At 47.9% G+C, this 26,767-nt stretch overlaps 2 protein-coding genes across 2 annotated transcripts; both read right to left on the minus strand.

Annotated features, from left to right (window-relative positions):
• Nucleotides 1-45: 45 nt before the first annotated feature.
• arg1 (arginase 1) lies at nucleotides 46-6,100 on the minus strand. The gene is made up of 8 exons (XM_069664115.1): nucleotides 5,955-6,100; nucleotides 5,808-5,880; nucleotides 4,050-4,224; nucleotides 2,499-2,658; nucleotides 2,098-2,192; nucleotides 1,322-1,426; nucleotides 733-869; nucleotides 46-485 (listed from the first exon to the last, which is right to left on the minus strand). The coding sequence occupies exons 1-8, from the start codon at nucleotides 6,072-6,074 to the stop codon at nucleotides 322-324; spliced, it is 1,029 nt and encodes a 342-aa protein (XP_069520216.1). The 5' UTR covers nucleotides 6,075-6,100; the 3' UTR covers nucleotides 46-321.
• Nucleotides 6,101-7,790: 1,690 nt separating this feature from the next.
• On the minus strand, nucleotides 7,791-25,890 carry heatr1 (HEAT repeat containing 1). Its single transcript, XM_069664007.1, has 45 exons — nucleotides 25,845-25,890; nucleotides 24,862-25,020; nucleotides 24,542-24,758; nucleotides 24,276-24,417; nucleotides 24,076-24,177; nucleotides 23,815-23,955; nucleotides 23,387-23,598; nucleotides 23,172-23,305; nucleotides 22,972-23,059; nucleotides 22,500-22,601; nucleotides 21,945-22,062; nucleotides 21,637-21,744; nucleotides 21,127-21,225; nucleotides 20,904-20,986; nucleotides 20,296-20,492; nucleotides 19,916-20,037; nucleotides 19,617-19,817; nucleotides 19,250-19,421; nucleotides 19,019-19,167; nucleotides 18,744-18,936; nucleotides 17,583-17,755; nucleotides 17,330-17,494; nucleotides 16,987-17,229; nucleotides 16,124-16,255; nucleotides 15,871-15,974; nucleotides 15,624-15,773; nucleotides 15,332-15,450; nucleotides 15,130-15,251; nucleotides 14,738-14,866; nucleotides 14,361-14,585; nucleotides 13,910-14,039; nucleotides 13,630-13,808; nucleotides 13,369-13,421; nucleotides 13,050-13,173; nucleotides 12,710-12,850; nucleotides 12,268-12,563; nucleotides 12,033-12,183; nucleotides 11,736-11,927; nucleotides 11,439-11,573; nucleotides 10,114-10,218; nucleotides 9,865-10,027; nucleotides 9,531-9,685; nucleotides 8,657-8,815; nucleotides 8,266-8,374; nucleotides 7,791-7,979 (listed from the first exon to the last, which is right to left on the minus strand). The coding sequence occupies exons 2-45, from the start codon at nucleotides 25,001-25,003 to the stop codon at nucleotides 7,891-7,893; spliced, it is 6,465 nt and encodes a 2,154-aa protein (XP_069520108.1). The 5' UTR covers nucleotides 25,004-25,020; nucleotides 25,845-25,890; the 3' UTR covers nucleotides 7,791-7,890.
• Between the last annotated feature and the right edge of the window lie 877 nt (nucleotides 25,891-26,767).

Below are 26,767 nucleotides of genomic sequence, written 5' to 3' on the forward strand. Positions count from 1 at the left end.
ACACATTTGTACATACACATACGTTTTCTGTATGTTTATTGACAATAGATAAACATAATCATACAACATTAATTGATACAGTAGATAAATCAATAAGACAATTTGTGCTTTACGTGTGTAAGAAGTTCAAACTGAGTCCTGAACAGCAGAGCGTTTTGATCTTTGGTTAAAGCGTCACAGATCAGACGGCGTGGTAAACTGTGCAGGTCGCTGACATCGTGCTACAGGCATTCTGGGTATTGAAATTTAAAAATAAGGAATTTAAATGGTGAGACATTCAAGTGTCCATCAGTACAGTTGGAGAGGCCAGCGTCGTCCTCGTCACGGCTCAGGCAGCCGGTAATCCGTCGGGTGGTTTCCCTCGCGGAGGCGTCCGAAACAGCCGAGCAGCACGTCGACGGCCGTGCTGACGGTGGACTGAACGTCCTGCTCAGTCTGACCCCTCAGAGGATTCACCTCCACCAGGTCCACCGCCGACAGGAGGCCTGCAGGACGAGGACAGGTGAGAAGGTACGTTGAATAACTCGAAGAACAAGACTGTGTCTACACGCAACAGACACAATCGAACTTTAAGCTCCGTTACTAACGATGGGAACACCTGATTTTCACCTGAAGGTGATGTTTGGTCTCCTGTCCAGGAAGAAGGTCGGCCATCTTTGTTTTCATTCAGAAACAGTTTAATTATCTGACTACAGAGATGAGACAGCCATCGGTCTGTCATCAGAGTCTTACCTGTCTGACTCAGGTGTTCCGTGATGTAGACCCCCTCTCTGTAGGTGAGCCCGCCCACTACAGGTGTCCCGGTCGCCGGGGTAACAGAGGGGTCGATGGCGTCGATGTCGTAGCTCAGGTGGATGGGTTTCTTCACCCTGAAGGAAGATTAAAAACATTCGACGTGTCACAGATCTTCACCATGTTTCTCACGCTGACGTGATTTCATTATTTTCACATTCAGTTTTTGAATCTTTTTCATATTTAACAAACACCTGCTTCACCTGATGCTGCTGATGGAGAGGATGTGGTACACCAAAACAAAATGCTCTTTAAATACAGTCGACCTTTGACTCATCTACAGGAAGTGATCAGTCAGTAAACTGATTTTGGGATGTCAGAGTGTTCCTGAACACAACAGTACGAGAGGTAGAACCACAGGTAGATAATTCCCTGAGTTTACCGTTCTGTCCAGCTCAATGTTCGTTGGAAAAACTAATCAGAATAATTATTAAAGGCTTCTGTAGCCGCTCAATCTAAGCGTGGTCGTGGGTTGTTGAATATAAAGCAGAATGTAGGACAGTGACGGTGATGAGGGGGTGGAGCTTACTTGGCAGACAGGTAGTCACAGGTCTCCTCCATCACTCTGGACACACCGAGCCGATCCACGTCTGACATGGAGAACACCTTCACCCCCAGCAGCTTCAGGATGTAGCTGTGAAACGACACAGACACGAGTTACGATGTTCTACGTCATTAAACCGATTTTTAATATTTAAATAGACTGTGTGTCTTTCTATCAGAGCTGTAACTACCAGCGCTAATGCTAACTGTGGAGCTAACAGATAGTAGCAATGCTAACAGCTAATTTTGTCCAGACTTTTCCTGATGACTACTGGATGCACTGTCACTGAGACATTCATGTTCCTCAGAGGTTAAATCCTACTGACGTTCCCTCTAGCGCCACCATCTGGTTGATCTCTTTTATTAACACATCTCAACAACTGTTGGAAACATCTGATGATGTAGTGCCATCATCAGGTCAACATATGAATGTGTTTATGACCAGACACCTGCAGAGCTAAACACGTTCACATCATCAGATTTTACTTTGTGTTTACTGCTAACAAGCTAAAGCTAGCATGCTGGCACGCCACACCAGGATGGGGACCGTAGTAAATATTACTCAATACATATTAGCATGTTCGCATTGTCTTTGTGAGCATGTTAGCATTTAGCTGAAAGCAGCGCTGTGTCTGTGGACAGCCGTTAAAAATCATCTCAGTCTTTCTCTAAAGTCTGTCATAAAACAGCTTCCTGGTTCTCTCCCGAGTCTAACTGAGCATCCAAAATGGCCGACCGTTAAATGAACTCAGATAAACGTACTGCTCTGCGGGGTCGACGTCTCTCAGGCCGATGTAGACCAGATCTTTGGCCGACACACACGGTTTGACCCAGGAGAAGTTCGGCAGAGCGGGAACCTGCTCACACAAAGAACATTTAAACACAGGTACACAGGTAACACCAGGTGTGAGGACGTGTTCACACACAGCACACAGATGTTTTAACTATAACTAACAATATAACAATATTGAAAACTTAAAAATCATAAATTGGCTAAAAGTTTTAGAATTTCTACTTTGTGCATCAGACTCCAAAGTTTTCTTTTCTTTTCTCACATTTTATTTTAAACTTGTATTTTTATTTTACACCTGTATCCCAGAAACCTGGCAGGCTGCGTTCACCAGCTCCTGTGTGTCTAACAAACTGCTCTCTAGTTCTCAGACCTTTGAGTGCAGCTCGTGCAGCAGGTAAGACACCGGCTGTCCGTGCAGGTTTCCGGTCAATGAGGTCAGCGGCGTGTTGATGTCAGCGTGGGCGTCGACCCAAACGACGCTCAGGTCTCCGACCGCCGCAGAGTGACCGTGAATGGAGCCGATCGCAAGACTGATGAGCACATGAAGAAAGACAGAAGAAGAGTGATATAACTCTTTAAAATGTAGGAACTGTTATTCAGTTATAATTATAATATTTATAATCCAAAAGAAAAGCAGAAAATTCATGAAAATGACTCCTGATATTTGCCGTTTAATGTTTTTTGACTATTAAACTGTTTGTAAGTTTATATCATAACAAAATTAGAATTTAAAATGTTTAACAGTAAAGTTCTGTTTCTTTGTTGGGTCTGTTTTAAACCTTTCCTTCTTTCCGTCCTGCGTCTGCTCGTTTGAATAAATCTGTTTGTATTTAAAGTCTGAAGGTTCAGATCGATGACACAGTTTGTTCTGGCTGTGCGTGGATGATTGACAGACAGACTCACTAACTGAACACAGCAGCATCCACAGTTGAACACTTGCAGCCTGTTACTGAGCTACAACTGTTAGCAAATGGTGATGCCTTCACTGACTACGTGTACTGAAAGACATTTAAACACTGATGCGTTTAAATGCTGTTATATATGTATTGTAGTGCATTTAAATGGTGATGCGTTCACTTATTTTTTACCTACTAAAGTGCACTGAAACCATGATGCATTCAATCATTTAATTTGTGATGCGTTCACTGACTGTTATATGTACCGAAAGGAATTTCAACATTGATGCGTTAACTTACTGTTCTTGAAATGCATGCAAACACTGATGCCTTCACTTACCTTTCATCTGATAAAGTACATTTAAACCATGATGCATTCACTGACTATGTGCTACTAAAGAGCATTTAAACTGTATGTAAACTTTTTGTGAAGCTCTTTGTGACTTTGTAAAGAAAATAAATAGAAATAAAGTTTATTTTTATTATTGTTCTACATACCAAAGAGCATTTACACTGTGACGCGTTCACTTACTTTCATATGTGCTGAAGTGCATTTAAATGGTGATGCGTTCACTGACTGCTGTGCATACTGAACTGCATTCAAATGGTGATGGTGACTGTTGTATGTCCTGTAGTGCTATAAAATAGTGATGCATTCACTGACAGTTGCACTTAAATGCATTTAGATAGTGATGCATTCACTTACCTTAGAACAACTCGGATGAACTAAAGTGAATCTTCAAAGTGAATAGATCAAAAACATTTTAAAACTTGAAGCGATTTGCAATTTTCATCTTTACTCGAGGCTACGTTAGCTAAAATCAGCACAATGCATGTTAATCTAACCAAAATATTAGCAGTCTGGTTGCATTGTGGGTAGTGTAGGCACCAGGTTTATACCAAAAAAGTGAACGCCTCTGAGTCTCCTGCTTCGATTTTGTTTTTTTAACAAGTCTGACAGTGATGAGTTCTCTTTTAGCTGTCAGATAAAAACCTCACACACACACACACACACACACACACACCTGTGGTCTCCTCCCAGCATCACTGTTGTGTGTCCGTCCTTCTTCACAGCCTGCACCGCCTCCGACAGCCTCTGGTTGGCGCTGCCCACTGCCAGCAAGTTTTTCAACACACCCACCGGCTCGTCATCGGCCACTTCCTCAAACATCAAGTTCCCATAATCCTTCACTGCACAGCCTGCACGCACAAACACAGACACATCTAAAAGGAGTCAGTCATGATCGTGTTTACAGAGTGAGATTTGTGTGAACTGACCCTTTAATCCGACACGCACACAAACACACACGCACATGCACACGCACACACACACGCACACGCACACGCACACACACACACACACACACACACACACACACACACACAGCACCTTTAAAATGCTTCTCAGATTTATTCTCCACCCTGTTTCTCTTTCTTTCTTTCAGACACCAGAGTTGTTAAACGTCCTCACAGGTAGAATTACCCAGAATGCTCTCTGTCAGTGAGCAGTTTGTCTCTGTGTGGATATGATCATTCAAAGTAAACAGAACTTACAGACAGAACAACCTGCTGTTGAAATGAGTGACCTATCAACACCTCTGTTACTGTGTTCAAACACACACACACACACACACACACACACACACTCCTCAATTCAACATGTTTTCAGATGTTCCCGTTGATCACGGAGTCAGACGATGACTAATGAAAACGCCGTCCTCATTCTGAAAGTGAAAATGTTTTGCTGATTTCAATACCGACACATTCACGTTTGTTTTTCATCAGCCGCAGAGAACATCAAGTCTCCCCTAGAGGTCAAATTACAGTTTGACCTTTGAGGCTTTTTGTTTTACAGGTTAAAAATCTGAAACTTTCTTCTTCTCTGAGTCTGAATTGTTGAAGTCTGTCTGACACTTGGAGACATTTCACACCTTCATCAGAAACATTTATAATGTTCTAATGTTTTTAAAGTGCATGAAATGTTCTCAGTTTTATGTTGTGAAAAAACAAGAAAACAATATAAACAATATAGACATATAAACAATATAAACATATAAACATAATATAAACAATATAAACATATAAACAATATAAAGATATAAACAATATAAACATATAAACATAATATAAACAATATAAACATATAAACATATAAAGATATAAACAATATAAACATATAAACATAATATAAACAATATAAACATATAAACAATATAAACATATAAAGATATAAACAATATAAACATATAAACATATAAACAATATAAACATATAAACAATATAAACATATAAAGATATAAACAATATAAACATATAAACAATATAAACATATAAACTGTATAAAGTGAGTTAACTGACTGAAGTTTACTTTCGACGTATTGAACTGTTTTGATGTTCTACTCTTCCTCCATCACGCTCAGAGGAGAGAGGAAGTGTTTTATACCGCACCACATTTATTGTTTCAGGTGTGCAGGTTATTATTTACTGCTGCAAGGTGACAGAGATGAACACATGAATGGATCAATAATTATAACCTATCAGTATCATATATATTATTCGTCATAAAGAGCACTTTTAAGTTTAGATGATATTTTTAAATGATGAACTTTAACTTTAATTTTACACTAAAATATTTCTTCTTTTATCAAAACACATAATTCAGATTTATTTTCTAAACATGACACGTAAGAAAATCATTCTAAAAAAGTAAATAAAATAATTATAGGTCTTTTTTTTCATTGCTCTCAATTATTCACGCACGTACGAACGCACGAGGACGTCACCTTGCTCGTGCAGTCTGTGCAGCAGTCCTGCGGCTCGGATCAGGTCCGGTCCTCTCTCCACCCCTCCGCGAGGCTGCAAAGGAAGGAGAGGAGTTACACGCTGACACACGCGCGCACACACCGCGCACCGTGTCCTCGTGCTCTCACCTGTCCCTTGCAGAAAGGAGCTCCGATGACCCCCACGGAGCGCTCAGGATGAGCAAGGTGATGAAGACTCCGTCTGTTGGCGCTCAGCGCGAGCTGCTGCAACGTCCTCGCGCACCTCATGTTGACTGACCCGCGCACACACACAAACACACTCTCTCACCGACAGACCGACCGAGGGACAGGAGCGTCCTATAAACTACTGCATGACGTCACCGCCTGGCCCGTGGGCGGCAGCGGTGAGGGAGCGTGACGTCAGTAACATATTAATTACAAACTAACTGTTCTACTTTTAATACACCACAGAAGAAGAGTTCATGCGCAGATGTACACATTAAAGCAGGAGGATTTATTATTGACAAACACAAACTGTTCAGGTGACTGTTCACGGTGAACATAAAACTTTATTTAAACTTTGATCCAAACTTTGCTACAGACTCAAAGTCCAGACGCATCCTCACAGAGCCGGGCAGAGAAACGTCACACACTGCGTCTTTAAAAAGTTCTATTTGATTGCTTTGTTTAGTGTGAAGTAACGTTTTGGTGCCTTTTGCCATTTTACATGAATGGATGTGAAATAATCGTCAGAATCAATAAGTTCAAGTATTGATAGTAAAGCCGATGAAGCTCTTACACCCGGCTGACACAGAACGATCCTTCATTCAGTCCAAAGGTTTAAAACGTGTGAAATAAATGTGTTTTTTTCCCTTCGAATTCTCTTTCAATATAACTTTGTCATTTTAATTGCGTACAAGATAACAGTCATGTTGGAGAGCTGCTTTAGCTCAGTTGGTGGAGCAGGCGCCTCGTGTGCAGAGGTCACAGTCCTCCACGCTCTGATCGCAGGTTTGACTCCCGGCCTGCTGGGCACGTTACCCCCCCCACTCTCTCCTCCCCACACTTCCTGTCTCTCTTCAGCCGCCTTATCAATAAAGGCAAAAGCCCCAAAAAATCTTAAATATAAAAAAATATATATATATAAAAAAGATAACAGTCACGTTAATGTGAGGAGTGAGTTCACACTGTGAGCAGCAGGTGAAGAGTCTCAGGTGTTTTTGAACATCTAAAAACAGAAGCTTTAAACTGATGTGAACTCTCACACTGACGACCTGCAACGAGTTATTTCCTGGTGACTCACGAGTCAGCCGTCGCTCTCAGGGCGTCTCAGGATGTTTGTCATGAGTCAGACAGCCACAACTTTCTAAATGACAGGAATGTACCTCCGATAATCAGAATCAGGAGTCAAAATAAAACCGGTCCTCATACTGAAAGTGGACCTGATGACTTACAGGAAAAAAAGCCACATATGATGAAAGAAAACAGGAAGTGTTTCATAAACACATTTTCTTCCCATCAGATGAGAATCAGCTGATCTCTGAAGGAAACTCGTTTTATTGTTCATTCAGCTGCAGAGACAGGCCTCTATTCCTCCTGTCCTGCAGGCGGCCATCTTGTTTGCTCCTCTGTCGTTCAGTCATCATATCTGGTTTCTCTGTTTGTGTTGGCTTTAAAAAGATCGTATAGTTTGAGTTTGTCTGTTTGTCAGGATCACAGAGACGACCGGATTCACCCGCGTCGTGTTGGAACGCTTTCAAATGAAGAAGAACGCTGACCAAGTTTTTAATACGAGCTGCCGTGAGAGCTGCAAATATTCTTGTAATAATCAATGACAGAAAAAATGTTAAATATTCAAGTTGTTTTAAAAAATCGATGATTTGTTTTGGTGAATTTTAAAGCAGAAAAGTTCATTTGCTGCTTTTTGTCAGTTTTAAATAAAGTTTTTACTTTAAAACAAAAACAAAAATGACTTTTAACAACAGTTTTTATTTCTGGTGCAGATATGAGAGAGACAGAGACATGAGGTCATCAGATTACAGCTGATGAATCAGTGTGTGTGTGTGTGTGTGTGTGTGTGTGTGTGTGTGTGTGTGTGTGTGTGTTAGAAGTAGCTCTGTAGCGGCTCTCCCAGGATGTTCTCCATCTCCTGAACCACCTTCTGCACCTGCTGCTCCACCTCCTCACACTCATCTGAAACAAACACACTCATTAGAACTCTGTATGACATTCTGTGCTTTATTACCGTAATACACTGAATATAACGTCACAGTGAGCCTGCTCTCTCCGGACAGGAAGCTGGAGCAGCTTCAGGTCTTACAGAGCGAACACGAAGCTCACTGTTCGTTTGTTTCTTATTCTGCACGACTGTTTCTCTGTTTCACACGATCACGGAACTTTTATCTGATATCCCAAACTACACTGTGTGTGCGTGTGTGTGTGTGTGCGTGTGTGCGTGTGTGTGCGTGTGCGTCCTCACCCTCCATCAGTTCAGCCAGGAAGGGGATGGTCTCCGGCAGCAGCACCATGTAGTTCTCCTTCAGCTTGGACGCGAGCTCCATCAGCACCAGCAGGGAGGAGAACCGCACCTGAGGAGGAGGAGGAGGAGGAGGAGGAGGAGGAGGAGGAGGAGGAGGTGATCACTTCCTGTACTGCAGTAAAAGTACTCACACTACACTGTAGAAATATCACGCTACAAGTACATGTACTGCATTCATTTAAAAGTGTGCATGAAGAAGAAGGAGACAAACTGAAACACAAACATGTCTGCAGGTCCGTATGCAGCCTGAGAGGCGACGCTCAGGGCACAGTGAGCTCAGGCTAGAAGGCAGCCGGGCGTGTGTGTGTGTGTGTCTGTGTGTGTGTGTCACCTTGGCGTCAGTGTGTCTGGTCTTCAGCAGGATCTGGTAGTTGAGAGTTTTCCACAGAGCGTCGTCGGACAGCGCCACAGAGAACTGACCCACGCAGGGCACCAGGTGCTGGGTCACCCTCCGCTCGTACACCTGGGCTCCTCCCACAGTGTTCTCCAGCTGCACAGCACGCACGAGTCAGACAGACAACGAGTTAATGAGTCAGTTCATAGACACAAATCAGGTGCTGGGTCGATTGTAAAGACGAGTCAGTTTACAGGATGGAGTCGGGCATCAGGACGCGAGTTAACGAGTCTTAATTTAAACTTAATGTAAAACGAGTCAATTCAGAGGCGCAAATAAGTTCATCGGCCGGGTCTGGGCCCGATCAACGAGTCAGTTCACTGAAAACAAATCAGCTCGTTTCTGTGAACCGAGTCGGTTCAGAGGAAACGAGTGGATGTGAAGTCATCGGCGTGGACGTAAAGGAAACTGAAGTCACGGTGACAGAAAGGAGAAGTCTTTTTGGTTTAAGGGAACATGTCAGAGAGTCATCGTCTCTGTCCTCATGCTTCAGGATATCACAGTGATCAGCTGGTAGGGAGCGGCTCAGACGTTTCTACAGCTGTGAACACTGCGGTTAAACACGGCGCTGAAACCAGGCTACAATCATTTATTCATCAGTCGTCGTTTTGTCTTCTTACAGCACAAAAACACCTTCACACTCTGCTCACACCCATCAAACATGCAGAGATGACTATTGATTGACATGAGCCGTGACATCACTGTAACCTGAGCTCTTCCTGTCACCTGATCACTGTCTGTGCAGACAGAGGACGCCTTGGTGTTGACGGTAACCACGTGACAGGTGTGAGACAGGTGTGTGCGCTCTCACCTGGTCGACGAGCGGGCCCAGCAGGGCGTCGGCTCGCTCCTTGCTGAGGAATCTGTGCGTGTCGTAGAGGAAGATCTTGTGCAGACAGTCGAGGACGAGCTGCAGCAGCAGACTGCTCTTCTCTTCAGCGCGGCTCGAGTCAAACAGCAGCTCGTCTGAAGCACAGAAAGTCATTGAACAAGATTCAGAGACAAAGAAGGATCCTGACTGAACATGTGGACCTGGGTTCATTCTGAAGCCTCGCTTCCCTCTGAAGGACAAACTGTAAATGTGCTGAGTGAGCAGCTGAAGTCTCTGATGACACAAGAGGTCATCATGCTCAGTGCTGCCTCACCTGTCTTTGAGGTGTTGGTGAGTCTCAGCAGGTCGGCGAACGGCTTCACTAAGTTTCCTGCGAACAGGACGAAGAGTCCTTTGAGCCGCTCGGCGATGCAGTCGGACAGTCGGTAAAACGTCAGCAGACGATCTTTACTGTCCGATTTACTCCAGTCGAACAGCTGCAGGAGGAAGGACACAAACACTGAGGCACACCTGCAGTCATCCTCTGACACAAAGAGTCAGGCGTTCAGTTGAAAGACGTTACCTTGAAGAAGAGCGGCCTGAACGTCACCTCAGACAGCTTCATCACCATGGAGAGCAGACAGTCGATCACACAGCCCTCCACCTCGGCCGTCTTCTCCAGGTCGCCCTGACAACACAAACAGGAAGTCACTCTCTGCTCCTCTGAGGACGTTTTGTCTTCTGGAACCGACTGAAAACTGTAACAATCTCTTTAACTGTGCTGTTAATGACACACATCATCAGGAGGAGAAAACAGCTGGTTAACCTCCCTCCTCCTCCTGAGCTGTGTCTGATGAACTCTCCTGCTGCTTCCAGCTCCTCGAGGCTGACCAGTGCCCAGTGTGACGAGCTGTTAGCTCGGATCAGTACCAGGATTTCTCTGAAGGACACCAACTACCAGCGTTCTGTTTCAGCTGTGGAGCGCCTGTCCATCTGTCTCCGCTGAGTGGCAGTTTCACTGTATCTAACAAGTCACAGGTGGGCTGAGATCTGTCTCACTACAGCGCGATGAAGCCACAACAAACAGATGTTACTGAGATTTAATGACAATAAACAGGCTGAGAGGATGCTGAGAGAACTACATCAGGAGGCAGGTTAGTACAGAGGCTGAGTTCATGCTGTGTCAGGTCTGTCTGTGAGACGACAAGAACACGACTTTAAAATGAGTGTTTTTTGAATGGAGTTTGGTTTGAACATTTGAACAGGAGAATCTCACAGCTGCTTTCGTGACACAGAAATGCACAGTCCAGTTGGTGCTTTCAAACTATTCAACTGATCTACAGGAGGAGGAAGTGAACTAAGAAATGCAGCGACGCACCAACAATGGCAGAGAAGAAGGAGAAGAAGAAGGAGAAGAAGAAGGAGAAGAAGGAGAAGAAGAAGGAGAAGAAGGAGAAGAAGGAGAAGGAGAAGAAGGAGAAGAAGGAGAAGAAGAAGGAGAAGGAGAAGAAGAAGAAGAAGAAGGAGAAGAAGAAGGAGAAGGAGAAGAAGAAGAAGAAGAAGGAGAAGGAGAAGAAGAAGAAGAAGGAGAAGAAGAAGAAGAAGGAGAAGGAGAAGAAGAAGAAGAAGACGAAGACGAAGACGAAGACGAAGAAGAAGAAGAAGAAGAAGGAGAAGGAGAAGAAGAAGGAGAAGGAGAAGAAGGAGAAGAAGGAGAAGAAGGAGAAGAAGAAGGAGAAGAAGGAGAAGAAGGAGAAGAAGAAGGAGAAGAAGAAGAAGAAGGAGAAGAAGAAGAAGAAGGAGAAGAAGAAGGAGAAGAAGGAGAAGAAGAAGAAGAAGAAGACGACCAGATTTTAAAGCTCAGTTTCCTGTTTTCCTTCAACCTGCTCACAGAAACATCAAACCCACCTGACAGTGTTCAGCTCTGAAGTCCAGCGCCCTGAGGAAGAAGGAGGTGAGCTCTGATTGGTGGACGTTGAGCTGCTCCTTCTCCATGTGACTGATGTGTTCTTTCAGGATGCTCATCAGCGCCCCCAGCTGAGCCTGCAGGGAAGCACACAGCACACACTGAGCAAACACAGCTGAAGTCTTAGGAGAGAAAATATCTTCATACGTTCTGATATTTATTTCACTCATGCAGAAACTCTTCAGTCGAATCAAACAACGACTAACGTGCTGATATTTAACTAAACACTGAGTTCACACCTTCTTGTCCACCACCATGTGGCTGTAGCACTTGCTGAGGGTGGGCAGTAGGACCCGCGGGGGCAGCTTGGTGGCAATGGTGCTCCTGAGTGAGGCGAGACGCATGGACAGCTGGGCGGAGGTGGAGGAGGTGGTGGAGGAGGAGGAGGAGGAGGAGGAGGAGGACCCGACCAGCCGAGTCAGCCGACACACCTGCAGGAACAGGAAGTGTTAGCTGTTAGCTGCTGAGCGGCTACAACACAATCTGAGTTTCTCTCTCCTGTGTGTTTGACACCCTCCTGCAGGTGTGTGTCTCACCTGTAGCGTGGTGTCCTGCAGGTACGGGCTGATGAAGTGCGGCAGCGTCTCTGTGACGCGCTGCAGGGCGGTGACGGCGCTCAGCAGGTAGATCTCATTGGTCAGCAGCTCCTTCCTGTCTGTCAGTGTCTGCAGCACCGCCGGCATCAACCTGCAGGTAAAACACACGTCAGCTACCTGCTAACAGCCGACCAATCAGAGCACAGGACACTTTCAAAACGTGTTTTTTTCTGACCTCGGGAGCTGCGGGATGGCGAGCGCTCTGAGCGTGCTCACCACCTCTGCGACGCACAGCAGAGCACTGCCCGTCACGTTCTTCTCCTCCTGCGGCGCCGTGACGACCTCTACCGTCTGCAGCAGCACGGGGACGAACGCCTCCTGGTGGTGGGAGCCGAAACTGCGACAGAGCAGCTTGAGGCTGTAGAGCGCCGTCTGCCTGTTGATGGCGTGCTCCGCCTCCTCCTCCACCTTAATGTGACTTTTACCCACAATGCTCAGCAGGTCGCCGATCAGCTGTAACAGGGCAGTGACCTGACAGAGGACAGACATCATAGCAGCATCTTAGCAGCACGGTCAGAAGAACCATCGTGTTTCTGAGACGCAGCTAAAGGTCAAAGTTCATGTTCCATATTTAAAGGTAACCATGTTTCAGGTGCGGCTACAGCTCCATGTGTTACCTGTTGCTCCTCCCAGGTGCTTCTGTGCTGCAGTTTGTTGTTAAGCAGCTCCATGGCCTTCCTCCTGACCGACGCCAGCTGATTACCCATCAGCCCCCTCATCACCGTGATGAAAGTATCCGTGGGCAACAAGGAGTTCACCTGGAGGACAGGAGGCAACGATGAGAGGCAGTTTCCTCTCTTACAAACACGTGTGTTCATCTTCTGAAAGATGCTACGGCACACTCTGAGCACAGCCGAGCACCAGGACGACGTCTGTTACAACAACACGAGCAGCGCGACAGAACACAGAGTGAATATAATGACAGGTGGCGTCACACAGCAGTGCGCAGTACGACACCTTGTCCAGCACGTCGTAGGCTTTGTTCAGCAGAACTCTCCAGAACTTGGCCGTGGGTTTGTCGGCGTTCTCCTCCACACAGCGAGCAACGCTGTGGATGTACCGCAGGATCTCCTCCAGCAGCCTGACACACACACACACACACACACACACACACACACACACACACACACACACACACACACACACACACACACACACACACACACACACACACACACACACACACACACACACACACACACACACACACACACACACGTTAACCTGCTGCTTTATATCAAAGTGATGGTGAAGTGTTCGCACTGAGTGAACTGACCTCTGCTGCAGCTGCTGCAGAGACTCGTCCACGTCGTCACCACCGTCTGCCACCTGAGACACAAACAGAGGATTCAAACCAACTTTATTTAAACACATTTAAAATACAAAACATTATTATTGTTGTTATTAAGGATTAAGTTAGTATTATCTGTCTGTTTGTTACAGCCTGTGCACATAAACACTTTGAGGTTTTTCAGAATAAAAGCCTCCCTGCTCTTTCACGTCCTGCTTCCTAAAACGTTACTAAGTCGTCTCTGACCTTCCCGATGAAGCTGGCCGAGCCGAGCAGCTGAGCCATGAAGGAGACGCAGAGGAACTTAAAGTGCCGCAGCTCTTTGCTGCTGTGAGCCTCCACACTGAAGATCAGCTCCTCCACCTTCTCCTCCTCCTCCGCCTTCTTCTTCGCTCCTCTCCTGCCCACCGGGCGTTTCACCGGAGCTGCAGAGGAGAGAAACATCCGGAATAAATCCGGTCAACAGTCAGAGAGCTTTCTCACCACTGGAGCAGGGTGGATGTCGTATTTTAGGTCTTTGTCTCACCGTCGTCTTTGTCGTCGGGAAGCTGCAGCAGGAAGTTGAGGATGTTGATGAGGGAGGTGAGCTGATCCGACACCTCGAACTGACAGCAGAGAGAGATCCAGAAGTCCACGTCTCTCTCCAGAGCGGCGTCCTGCAGCCACAAACACACAGGACACATGAGGAGGCCGTGACGCTGACAGAAGCCTGCTCTGTGCAGGCATGAAGAGTATTCTTACAGCTGGATCAATTCGTCTGCTTGTTTACTTTTGGTTTATCAAACAGAGAGAGCTCATGAACACCTACATTTCAAAATAAAACACAAATGGCTGACTTCCTGTTGGGTTTTGGGTGTGGCTTTTCTGTAGGTCCCGACACGAAAGATGTGCACATCAAATTCTGCACATGTAGGTAAAATGTGCCGTTGGGATTCACTAGGGGGCGCTATGGACGATGAAATAAAATAACGTCTCACCTTCTCGCTGGTGTCGCCGGACGTCTGCGTGGCGTGCAGCTTGAAGAGGAGGAGCATCAGGACCCACAGGAAGTGGGCGGGGCCTAACGTGGTCACCAGCTGACACAGAATCGGCACCCGACGGTGATCCGGCACGTGAGGAAGAGCGTCCGCGAACACGTGCATGATCCTCGTCACCACGGAGACCACGTGAGAGGAGGAGCTGCCGTCTGAGAGCTGGTGGGCCTGAAGAGGAGGAGGAGGAGACAGGAGGAGCGAGGGAGGAGAGGAGGAGTAATGTTACATTATCATAAAACACAACATGTTTGGGTTCTTCCTCCTCTGGGTTTTCATGTCCGCTCGGCCTCCACCTGTTTGCAGGTGAGTGTTTGTCTCACCTGGATCAGAGCCGGGATCACCATCTGCACCGTCTGATCGATCACTCTGAAGCTGTACGAGTCGTCCAGACGCAGGATGTTCGCCCCCATGAAGGTGAAGATCGGCATGATGTTGTGCAGGACTTTCTCCTGCGGGAGGACGAGGAGGAGGAAGAAGAAGAGGAGGAAAAGAAGGAGGAGGAGGAAGAAGAGGAGGAGGAAAGGAAGGAGGAGGAGGAAGAAGAGGAGGAAAGGAAGGAGGAGAAGGTAGAAGAAGCGGAAGAGGACAAGAAGGAGGCAAAGGAGGAGGAGTAGAAAGGGGAAGAGGAGATATTCAAATTTCCGACAGACTAATGGATGATGAACATCACGGTTAGTTGCACTCCTGGTCCATTAATGATGACATCACTCACAGGGAAGATGGCGGCGGCGGCTCCCAGCAGCAGCAGGGCGTGGTGGTGAGTCTGCGGCATGTCGGACGCTCGGATGCACTGAACCACGAGCTCCACGCTGAACTTCTCCTCGTCCAGAACGTCTGCAGAGACAAACACTCATCACACACCTGCAGGCGACATCAGCTCACACAGCCACATGTATTCTCTGATGTGCACCCACCTGCCCCCACAGCGCCCCCTGCAGGAGGCAGCTTGTGGCAGACGTTGAGCAGGCAGCTGAGCAGCAGCTGTTTGGTGTACTCCAGGTTACTGTGATCAGCTGGACTCGACTCCAGACTCCTGCAGACAAACAGACCTGGGATCAGCTTCAGCTCTGCAGGACGTCTCACACATGTTGTCTTTTAAGTTTAAATCAGACATGTATTCCTCACTTCCTGTTCTATGATGAAAACTGTGAGTAAAATCATCTGGCTGCTCTCTCAGTTTGGTCTTCTGTAATCACGTGTCGTTACCTTGCGAGCAGCGAGAACAGAGCGGGCACCAGCGCCTGAGCTCTCTTCATCTTCTTCTTGTGCTGCAGCAGCTCCAGGATCAGAGTGACCCTCTGCCACGGCACAGCGCCCCCTGCTGGACCTGCAGCAGCATCGCTCTCCTCGGGTTTCCTGTTAACACAGAGAACAGAGGCGTGTCTTTGTTACATGAGTGTTCACACGGCAGCGTGTTCGGACTGCGGGGTGATTTCCTTTAACTGAGCGTCACCTCTGAGTCATCCTGCTCCTGCGGGTCTGCTGCACCGTCACGCTCACTTTGGGTTTTTCAGGAGGAGCGAGCTCGTTGGCGATCAGCTGAGCGTCCACTGTGATCTGACAAGAGGAGAAACAAGGTTGAAAGCTGACGACACGTGAGCATTTAGACGATCTGTAAGCAGACATATTATTCCCGATCAGCACGATTGTATGAAAATTAAATCTATGGATGTTTGTGTTGGTGAACAGCTGGAGGCAGAGCTCACCCCTTTGAAGACGCTGCTGATGGTGTTGGCCACCAGGGGGCTCCTGCTCTCCACCAGCAGGTCGAACATCACCGACAGAAGCTTCTGCTGCACCGCCTCGACTGCGATCGCCGAGAAGAACGGCTTCGTGATCTGTGGAGAGATGATGATGAAGAGACGTCAGTCATGAAGATCACCTGGATTCATCCCCTTAAACTCGCTTCTATGCCTCCTGTCAGACGAAGCAGAGTGCACACACGGTTTACACTTGGTTCAACAAAGGTGTCTCTTTCCTTCTTTGTATGAGGCTGGTTTGGCTCCTCATTTGTTCCGCTCCTCTCTGCAGGTTTGTCCCCGTTTTCAGACGGTTGGTGTCCCATTAATCAAATATGTCAGTCTTGTTCAATGTGCTTTGATGCCTTTGAATCTGACTTGACTCGAGCCTCTTTTCAACCCTGCTGGATGTCTGGGTGCTGTCATCCCGACCATGTACAGTGCAGTGATGTGACAGCTGTAATATCTTTTATTGATCTGTCTCCTGCTGTGCCTCGCCTTCACTCTGAACCTGGAGAATCCGCCCTGCTCCGAACATGTGGACTTACTGACAACACACTCTCAGGATCGACACTCTAATTTCTCTCGAACTAATGAAGGCGATGTTCTCGAATCGCTGAAACTCAGCTTGTTTTTATTGATTACTGTGTTGTTGGTCGTTCTTTCTGTATCTCGACATCGTTGTGAATGAGGGAGACCTCAATGATTTTCCAGGCTTAAATAAAGGTTTGAATGAATGAATGAATTTGGTCCCTGGTTTAACCCTGATGCTACGCTCTCAATGTCCCTGGTGTGAGTCGGGTTTTTAACCCGGGTCAGTTTATCCTGACCTGTTCCAGAGCGACGATCTGGCTGCTGGGGATGTCGCTGTGCTGCTGTGTCGAGGTCCTCAGAGCTCGGATGAACAGGTCCAGACAGTTCTGGTCGTGTACCAGCAGCGGGGCCGACGCCTCGTTGAACTTCCCCAGGACGAGCTGCATGAGCTGGGCCTCGGCCCGCAGCAGGGCGGGGGCGTCGAGGACGTGCTGCTCCAGGAGCCGATCCAGGACAGGAAGCAGAGCGGAGAGGACGGACTGAGAGGAGGGGAGGAGGAGAAGGAGGAGAAGGAGGAGGTCAGACAGTGATTCTCCTGGTTTCATGTCATCATACCTGTGCAGGTGTTGGTGCTCTCACCTGTCCGTTGACGTGGCTGAGCGCTCGCAGCAGGGCGGCGGCGCTGTACGACGGGCAGCTGGGAGTCTGAACGCTGAGCAGCAGCTGCTGCAGCGACGCCTGCAGCTTCTTCTGCTGCGAGTTCAGTTTGACGGACGGAGACTCGTCATGGAGCGCGCTCAGAGCCTGCAGGGAGACGCAGCAGCGCTTCAGTCAGCGAGTCAAATATCTGCGTCACGAGGATGCTGGAGACTGATCTGTGACCGGGACTCACCTGGCTCAGGTAAGAAGCGTCAGCGATGATCTCCTCTGACGTCTTCAGGAGCTTCTCTGTGATTGGCTGGAAGGGAGAAGCGCTGGCTCCTGATAGGCTCTGCAGAGCGCCAAGGGCCGCCCTCCGGACCTCACGAACCGGAGAGGTGAGACAGCACAGCAGAGACGGGACCACTGAGAGAGAGACAGGCAGAGAGAGAGAGAGACAGGGAGAGAGAGACAGGGGACAGGGAGAGAGAGACAGGGGACAGGGGGAGGGAGAGAGAGACAGGGGACAGGGGGAGCGAGAGAGAGAGAGAGAGAGAGAGAGAGACAGGGGGAGAGAGAGAGAGAGAGAGAGAGAGAGAGAGAGAGACAGGGGGAGAGAGAGACAGACAGATTAAACATGATAACCGCCATAGATATAAACTCTCTCTCTCCCTCTCTCTCGCTCCCCCTCCCTCTCTTCCTCTCTCGCTCTCGCCCCCCCTCTCTCCCTCACTCTCTCGCTCTCGCCCCCCCTCTCTCCCTCACTCTCTCGCTCGCTCTCGCCCCCCCTCTCTCCCTCACTCTCTCGCTCGCTCTCGCCCCCCCTCTCTCCCTCACTCTCTCGCTCGCTCTCGCCCCCTGTCTCTCTCTCTCCCCCTGTCTCTCGCCCCCTGTCTCTCTCTCTCCCCCTGTCTCTCTCTCTCCCCGTCTCTCTCTCTCCCCCTCTCTCTCTCTCCCCCTCTCTCTCTCTCCCCACCTCTCTCTCTCCACCTCTCTCTCCCCCCCACCTCTCTCTCTCCACCTCTCTCTCCCCCCCACCCCTCTCTCTCTCTCTCCCCCCACCTCTCTCTCTCTCTCTCTCTCTCTCTCTCTCTCTCTCTCCCCCACCTCTCTCTCTCTCTCTCTCTCTCTCCCCCACCTCTCTCTCTCTCTCTCTCTCTCTCCCCACCTCTCTCTCTCTCTCTCTCTCTCTCCCCCCACCTCTCTCTCTCTCTCTCTCTCTCTCCCCACCTCTCTCTCTCTCTCTCTCTCTCTCTCCCCCCACCTCTCTCTCTCTCTCTCTCTCTCTCTCTCCCCACCTCTCTCTCTCTCTCTCTCTCTCTCCCCACCTCTCTCTCTCTCTCTCTCTCTCTCTCTCTCTCTCTCTCTCTCTCTCTCTCTCTCTCTCTCAGAGGATCATGTTTTGGTCACTCACATGGCGAGTCGCCGGCCGTCAGCTCCTGCAGCGTGGCGGCTGATTGGACGCTCAGCAGAGCTCCGCCCACATACAGAGCCTGAGTCTGCAGCACGGCGCCCACCTTCAGGTCCAGCTGGTCTCCATGGTTACCGCTGTATCCCCACAGCATGCACAAGAACCTGAAGAGCACCTGAGGCTCAGGCAGGTGAACCTGGAGGAGACGGAGATGCTCTCTTACTGTCAGAGGAAACTTTTTCTTCCTCTCTGATATCAAACAGGAAGTGACCTCATACCTGGATGAACAGCTTCATCATGTCTCTGAAGCTCCCGGCGGCCGGCCCCTCCCCCGCCCCGCTGATGAGGACACTGAAGAGGCGACAGATCAGCCCCAGGTAACAGCAGGTGTTTGTGTCGAGCTTCTCCGGGTTCCACCACACGTCACCTGACAGGAAGAACAAAACACAACTTCCTGTTTGTCCGGTCAGGTAAACTTACAGCCGTCACTCATCAAGGAGGGTTTTTACCTGTGAAGGAGGCGTCGTGACACCTGAGCGAGGAGATGAAGTCTCTGAGCAGAGACATGAGGACGAAGCTGAACTCTGTGTGCAGCTGGTCACCTGTCTGCTCACACCTGCTCAGGTACACAGTCAGGGCGTCAGAGAAGGAGGCGGGGGGGCTGAGGGGACGGTCTGCTTCCTGTCAGAGAAAACTGGGTTTAGAAAGGAATCACTACACCTGTGTGTCCCCTCAGTCTTTACTTAGCGACTCGTTCTTAACCTCTCAGTGCTCCTGTTGCTCTTTGTGTTTGTTGTAAAACTCTGAAGCTTTAATCTGAAGTTTGTCCTGAACTTTAAAGAAGTTTTCAGGATGCTCTCAGTCATCTTGTCTTACCTGTGCAGCGGCTGCGTCCCTGGTGGCCTCCAGCAGGGGGGGCTCCAGCAGCAGGTAGACCCTCTGAGCAGTGAGCAGGTGCTGGGTCCCGCTCAGCTCCCCGAGGCCGAGCAGCAGAGTGCGGGTCAGAACCAGGAAAGAGGCCCTGGCTCTGAGGCCGGAGCCCCGCTGCTGCTCCACCGACAGAGCCAGCTTCTCCAGCTGATCACAGCACACAGACAGAAATCATCACACTGTTTCACTAAGCTGAAGGTGTTTAAACTGAAGCAGGTACACACAGGTAGCAGGCAAACACTCACAGCGTCGCATCTGGAGAAGTGCTCCATGCTGGACAGGTTCTTGGTCATCGTGGAGACGAGACGCTGGTTGGCCAAACCTACGAAGTCCGGATCAGAGCTCCTCTTCATCACGTCATCCAGCTCTGAGGGGCGGATCAGGTTCAGGTTCAATCACAGAGAACAACATCAAAGAACTTCCGTCTTTATGCTAAGCTAAGCTAACTGTCTGCTAATTGTAGCTTCATCATTTTTATCTGTCAGGGAAAGCAAATGAGTGTTTTTCCTAACATTGTGAACTGTTCCTTTAAATATATCAGTGAAACCCTTCAAAATAAAACTTCTTCCGTTACAGACAAACGTAGTGAAACTGCTCTGTGAACATTAAAGGTGCAGGCCGTCACCTCCAGCCCAGGTCTGTGTGAGCGGGTGTTGGGAGACGATGGAGGATCGGGCGACACAGGCGGAGAGCTGGAGCTGAGCGGAGGTGATGACGAGGAAGGGAAGCAGCCTCCAGCCCGCCCTCTGCACCAGCTCGGCGTCTCCTTTTCCCAGCCGGGGGTCGGACAGTAAACGCACCGCCTCCGTCAGCACGGGCAGCCTGGAGGAGACGACAAACACAATCAGCCGACTTTGATAAATTAGATATCATGTTTCGAGTATCAAGTTTTTTTGCATGTTAAAGTTTAAATAAGTTAATAACTAATGTTTTAATGATGATGATCATGTGTGTGACCAGCACGTATCAGAGACTGGACAACTTTACCTTTAAGAGACACTCAAACGTCATCTGTCTCCTCCTCTGAGGCCCGTTCATCAGTTTGGGGATCATCTTGCATTTTAACCAACTTATTGCATGTGTGTTATTTGTGATGTAACAAATGTGTGTGTGTGTGTGTAGAACAGTTTGTGAGCATGTGTGTGTGCCGTCCTGCGAGGTGTGCTGTATTGTGTTAACTTGATTAACTGTCCCGATTCAGTAAAAATAAGTAAATAAAAACTGTTCACTGACCAGCGCTCAGACACGTCCACTCTGTGCAGCAGTGACAGTAAACACAACACGATGTCTTCAGGGTCCAACACATCGAACAACACCTGAAACAACAGAAATAAAACATACGTGCTGAGTGGCCTGAAGGGGGCGCTGCAGGCACTACACAGTACACATGCAGAGTAATTTGCTCCTGAATCTACCACCGTCCACGGCCTTGTTAATTATCTGTGACCTCACTGACCTCCAGGACTTTGAGGGTGGCGGTGACGACCTGCGGCACGTCGTCCTGCAGACGGTCCATGACGGCGTTCTTCAGGAAATCTCCGTCCACACTCTGCTGCTGCACAGAGGACACACGAGGCTCGTTAGAGGAGAGGAGTTACGAGTATCGTCTCTGAAGTGATCAGAGTAGCCTAAAAACTGTGACGTTAACAGATTAGTAAATATATTCTTAGTTTTATTTTGAAGATAATCTGGCACAAAGTTGTGGGAGAACAGCTCCCATGATGCTTTGGGGTATACTACCTGTAAGCCCCCGTTTACATTTTTGCACCATTAAAAGTTTGCTAACAGAAGCTGCTAACTAACCCTAACCCATGAGAGGCTTGTTAACAGAGAAAGAGAGAGGACCTTGCTTTGAGCCTTGAGGCGCACCATAGGCAAGAAAATGCTCCTCACAGAAAACCCAATCCTCCTTCAGTGAGTCAAAGTTTTTCTGGACCGTACAAAAACAGGAAGTCAGCTGCCTTACCTGTCCGGAGGTGATGATGCCCATCAGGTGCTCCACAGCAGAGACTCTGACTGAAGGCTGCGGGTGTTTCAGACTGAGGAGCAGCGACGTGTCCGAGTCGCCCATCATCTACAAACACACAATAACTCACTGTTGATCCAGAGCTTTGTAGAATCATGTTTATGGAGAACACAGGATGTGCACTGATAACACTAGCTTACACATGTTAGCATTTTTAATTAGCATTTTCTGTCTTCTATGAACGCGCTTTAAAAAGCCTCTTAACTCTTCTCTAGTAAAACCAGAGGACGCACAGGAGTTCACTGTACCTGGTATTTTCCGCTGCTCATGGACAGAGACAGGAACTGATGGAAGAGACGTTTCTGCTCGGTGCTGCCGACGTCGGTCACGTGACCCCCGAGGACGCCGTCCAGAGCTCCACAGTACCTGACGGAGGACAAACACAACGCTAATGCTAACACGCTCTGCTAACGTAATGTTTATTCTTTAAAATGTGCAATGATATTTTATATATCAGGGCTAAAAACAGATTATTCTTATTCCGTCTGAGATTTTTAGAAAACAATAAAGAGTTGAATCGTGAATGGTGTTTGTTCTCAGGTGAAAAGAGGTGAGAGTCTGTTCAGTTTAAACAGCTGAAGGTCGAGCTGAGTCTACGAGCTGATCAACAAAAACAACAGCAGCTAAGAACAGAAACACCAGGAATCAATCCGTCCCAGGAGCTCGTGTGTTTGTGCTGCTTTTTAAAATATGTATCCAATAACAACAAATAATCAGCTGCAGCTCTAATGAGAATATTTCCTGAGTTTGGTTCAGAGTTCATGTCAAACATTAACACATCACACAGCAGCAGGCAGACTGACCGGGACTCCAACAGTCGAACGAGAGGCAGCAGCCGCTGATCGAGGGCCAACACGTTTTCATCCGAGAGCTCAGTCTGACTCAGATACTCGTCCAACAGCAAACTGCAGGAGAAACACAGACACACTCAGCCTACAGGGACACAAGTCTCAGCTATTAATGACTCACAACTATTATTACTTATTAGTATTATTATTATTGCACCTGCTTTCAGAATCTCAGTTAAGATTTTTACTGCCACAGCAAAATAAAGAAGCAAAGCAAACAGAAAGAGTCTGAATGTAAACGTCGTCGTGTCGTTCGGCTCTCTCTGTGCGGTGCGACACAGCAAAGAGACGACGACGTGTAATCGTGTTTCAGGTGTTGATGTAATGTGATGCTCTTTGAAGAGGTGAGCTGTGAAGCTGAACCAATCACAGGTTAAAGGTTGTGTCGCAGTCTGGTGGGTGTGGACGGAGCACGAGGTGAGGTTACCGAGCCACAGTCTGGTCGAGTCCTTTGGTCAGAGGGACGGACTGCAGGAGGGACTCGAACACGGCGAGCTCGCCCGTCTCCGTCTCACCTGGAAACAGAACAACAGGTAAACTCAATAAAAGGTTTGTTCCTGTCGCTAAATGTCCAAACTTTCGACCACAGAGAGACTTTTTAAACATGTCACATGTTCCAGTTCTGACCTGAGCTGCAGGTGAACGCGGCGTGGACCAGGTGAGGCAGCAGGTAGCGCAGCAGAGGAGTGACATCATGAGCCGCCGCCATCACCTGCAGCGTGGAGACCAGCGCGGGCATGGAACTCAGATGACTGAAAGCTCTGAGGAGGAAGAAGAACAGCCAGGTGAGAGGATGTTACACCTGTAGGGGGGCGTGTCAGCCGGTGTGAGCGCGGTCCTACCTGGGCCCAGCCACGCCCTCCTTCTGGTTCTGCAGCAGCACGATGAGGCAGCCCAGACCCTCCTGAGCCAACACGGGCTCCCTGAGCAGAGACCTGCTGACCTGCGCTGCCAGCGTGTCCACCAGACTCGCCTCCATCACCACCTTCACCGCCAGCTGGCACACGATCATGTAGGTCGCCGCTTTGTAGTCGCTCAGAGACGACTTCAGACCCTGCAGGGACGACAGGACGACATCATCAGAGCCAGGGCCGATTGAGAGGCTTCGAGTTTCTGTTTCTGTCTTCAAGACTTTTAACTACTCTGGGCTGTTTTTAACCTCTGACCTCTGACTGGTAACGTGACAAACTGACGTCAGAGTGCTGTTTGTCTGCTGGCTCAAACGAGGATCATAAAAACAGAAATGGGTGGAGAAGAACGTTTTTCTCACCTTCTGAACATACGGCAGCAGTTTGGATATGATGGTGTCGGACACTTTGTCCACAGCGTCCAGGGCGGGGACGATGGCGGAGGCGTAGAAGGAGAAGATCACTCTGAGCTGGGAGCAACTTCCCGAGCGGCCAGAATACGCCTGAAGGAAGGAAAGAGAAGAAACAAATCATCATCGGTCTCTCTAAACTACACGAAAGGATAAAACAGGGAAGTCTGAACTGTTTGTTAATCAGGTCTGACAGAGTGAGACGTGTTTTACCTGGATGGCCTTGGTGACCATGGTGCAGATGAAGTCCATGAAGCTCAGGTCTGAGTAGCAGTGAGTGATCAGAGTCCCTCTGGACAACGGCACGCCTGGTTTCTGAAGGAGCAACAGCACAGAGTTCACAGGCAGCCCGGGGAGGGGGGATATATCTCTTTATAACATAAATATTCACTGTGTTTGCAGAGTGTTCAGACCTGCAGGCAGTGCAGCCAGTTCCAGCGGTTGGTGGTGTCTTTGATCTTGAGCAGCTGCAGGACTCTGACGAACACGTTGGTGTCGTGATACGGCAGCGCGCAGGCCAGCAGGCTGTCAGTGTTATACAGCTGGATGTGGAAGCTGCAACAACAGATACAAGACGTCCTTATTCAGTCTGAAAACACAGGAAGTGATCTGAGAGAGACCAACAGACATTTAGTGGTTAATTTAAACTTCGATATTGGTCTGCATAAGCTCAACATACCGGTGAACGAGCCACTCGATGCACTTGTGAGCCGGTTTGAGGAGGAAGTACGGGCAGAGGCGGGTGAGGAAGAGCGAGATGCCGGCGTCCAGCTTCTCGTTGACCTCTTTGGACTGGACGCTGCGCTCCAGGGTCAGCGACGCTCGGCTGAACAGGGTGTCCTGGAACTCCAGGAAGGCTGGTTCGATCCCCAGTAGCTCCTCCAGCCCTGTACAGCCTGGAGGCAGGAGGAAGAGGGTGGGAGGCAAAGAGGGGGAGTGAACAGGTTGTAAAGGGGAAATAAGAATCTAGTGTATCTTCTGACCGCGTGCAGGACTCACCGAGGGCGTAGAAGGTGCTTCTGTCCATGGACGCAGCATCTTTGGGGTCGAAGAGGAGCGAGGCGACCTCTCTGCGGGTCAGCAGGTTGGGGTCGCTTTGAGGCAGTGCGAGCCTCTTCAACTGGTGGGCCAATGACGTCATGATGGCTGCTTGTTAACCTGATGGAGACACAAACATCCCACACTCACATTTCTCTGACTTCACACTTAAAGTCTGTTTCCTTTCACTGTCACGTTTTAAGATTGATTAAATGAAACCAGCTGTGTATTTATTAAATACTTAGTCAGCTGCCATCTTGGTGAGGGCTACATAAATCCAGACTCTGTTGGTTAAAGTCTTGGTACCACGTTAGTTACACTTTATAACTTCATGAGCCTCACGTCAGATTAAGGGTTTTGAACAAATCATTTGGATCTTCTGTTAACATGGCGTTTCCACTTTTATTACCGACTCCAACGTGAAAAAACAGAAGTGAGCGTCAAAAACAGTGCGACTTTTTTTATTTTACAAGTAAAAGCACCACAGCCATCAGACTTTTTAATTATTTAGTAAATGGTAGATGAGATGCCAGACAAGTGAATTTCCCTTTGGGGATCAATAACGTTATTGTTATGGTTAAAACTACTTGATGAACAAGGCATCTTAACTCATCATCTGTGCAGTTTGTACCATGTCTGATATCCACGAAAGCATTTAACTGAAGATATTTCCATTTCGCAATGCCAATTAATCCCAGTGCAATAACGTGGCCACATCCCGTTAATAGTCTTGTCTGCTCTCTTCATATTGTTAAAGTTTTGCTCCGGCAACATACCGGTAGCTGTTAGCTAGTGAAGCTAACTTGCCCACTTCTGAGACTGAAACGTCTCTAGTGAGACCGAACTAACGAGCAAAGACTTACAATTAATAAACTTTAACAAACCGGAACAATTCATGAAAATCCAAAAATGTATTAAGAGATATGAGCAAGAAAAACTCCAACCTGTTTTCCGTAAGACTTCTCAACACATGGGTGCACGTTGTTGATAGCTGAAGTGACCTCGTTCTGGATGATTCTACATCCGGGTCACGTCAGGTTGATTTTTTTTTTTTCAACACTGTAGCAAGACGTTTCACCCCCTACCTACTTCTACTTACTCGCCTCATGCCTGTTAATATGAGAGACTTCGTTTTGACCTCATAATAGTATGACGATGTACTATCATAACTCACCCGATATCTAAAGATTTGCTTATAATTTACTTTTTGCTGAACTGATTATTGACGAAAGCTATTATTGTGTTAACTCTCACTTACCTTTTGTGAAATCTGAAATTTGATATAAGACAGAAACATACTGTATTAATTTACATATTATTCGTAACTAAAATAATGTAAAAAACAAAGGATGATATTTGGGAAAGTCGTCCAAATACGCTCTAAAAGTAATCGAGAATGAATTTATCGAAGTATGTGAACACTCTTATGTTAAATCTACGATCTTTGAAAATGCACCCGCTGAGGTTATTTATTCCTCCCGCCACATGGGGCGATAATCACTGCTGCCTCTATATTAGCCTGAGCAGCTTTAATCAAGCACGAAGCAACCGGCTGCTTCATCTACCCGTTTGCCATATTGTAAGTTTGTCAGGCGACATTAAGAGGATGTACGTCTTTGGAAAGATTAGTTTTAAGTGATACATACACATTTTAATTAATACGTTGCTAACAGGCCCTTTTTTTACTGTCAAACTGACAGGACGCGTCGTTTTTTAACCATAAATACGTCGTAAGCGAGCAGCATCTAGCCGGCTGGTGACCCGCCTTTAACCTGCGCTGTGGACGACTCGTCAGTGTGTTGAGCTCCGCTGTAGGTAAGAAGTTTGTTGTTTTGATTTTTATTTCTCTACTTTTATTCAACTACGA

The sequence above is a fragment of the Semicossyphus pulcher genome, unplaced genomic scaffold (assembly GCF_022749685.1).
Source record: "Semicossyphus pulcher isolate SPU_LCO1_2020_fin unplaced genomic scaffold, fSemPul1.0.p SCAF_16, whole genome shotgun sequence".
NCBI classification, from domain to species: domain Eukaryota; kingdom Metazoa; phylum Chordata; class Actinopteri; order Labriformes; family Labridae; genus Semicossyphus; species Semicossyphus pulcher.

What these genes read in the sequence shown, in the direction of transcription:
- heatr1 (XM_069664007.1), bottom strand. Translation starts at nt 25,003, where the DNA reads ATGACGTCATTGGCCCACCAGTTGAAGAGGCTCGCACTGCCTCAAAGC. An exon ending in ACTGGCTGCACTGCCTGCAG is followed by an intron (nt 24,178 to 24,275) that starts GTCTGAACACTC and finishes TTGCTCCTTCAG; the next exon opens with AAACCAGGCGTGCCGTTGTC. An exon ending in CACACAGACCTGGGCTGGAG is followed by an intron (nt 20,038 to 20,295) that starts GTGACGGCCTGC and finishes TCCGCCCCTCAG; the next exon opens with AGCTGGATGACGTGATGAAG.
- arg1 (XM_069664115.1), bottom strand. Translation starts at nt 6,074, where the DNA reads ATGAGGTGCGCGAGGACGTTGCAGCAGCTCGCGCTGAGCGCCAACAGA. An exon ending in GCACAGACTGCACGAGCAAG is followed by an intron (nt 4,225 to 5,807) that starts GTGACGTCCTCG and finishes TTGTGCGTGCAG; the next exon opens with GCTGTGCAGTGAAGGATTAT. An exon ending in GACGTCGACCCCGCAGAGCA is followed by an intron (nt 1,427 to 2,097) that starts GTACGTTTATCT and finishes GTCGTTTCACAG; the next exon opens with CTACATCCTGAAGCTGCTGG.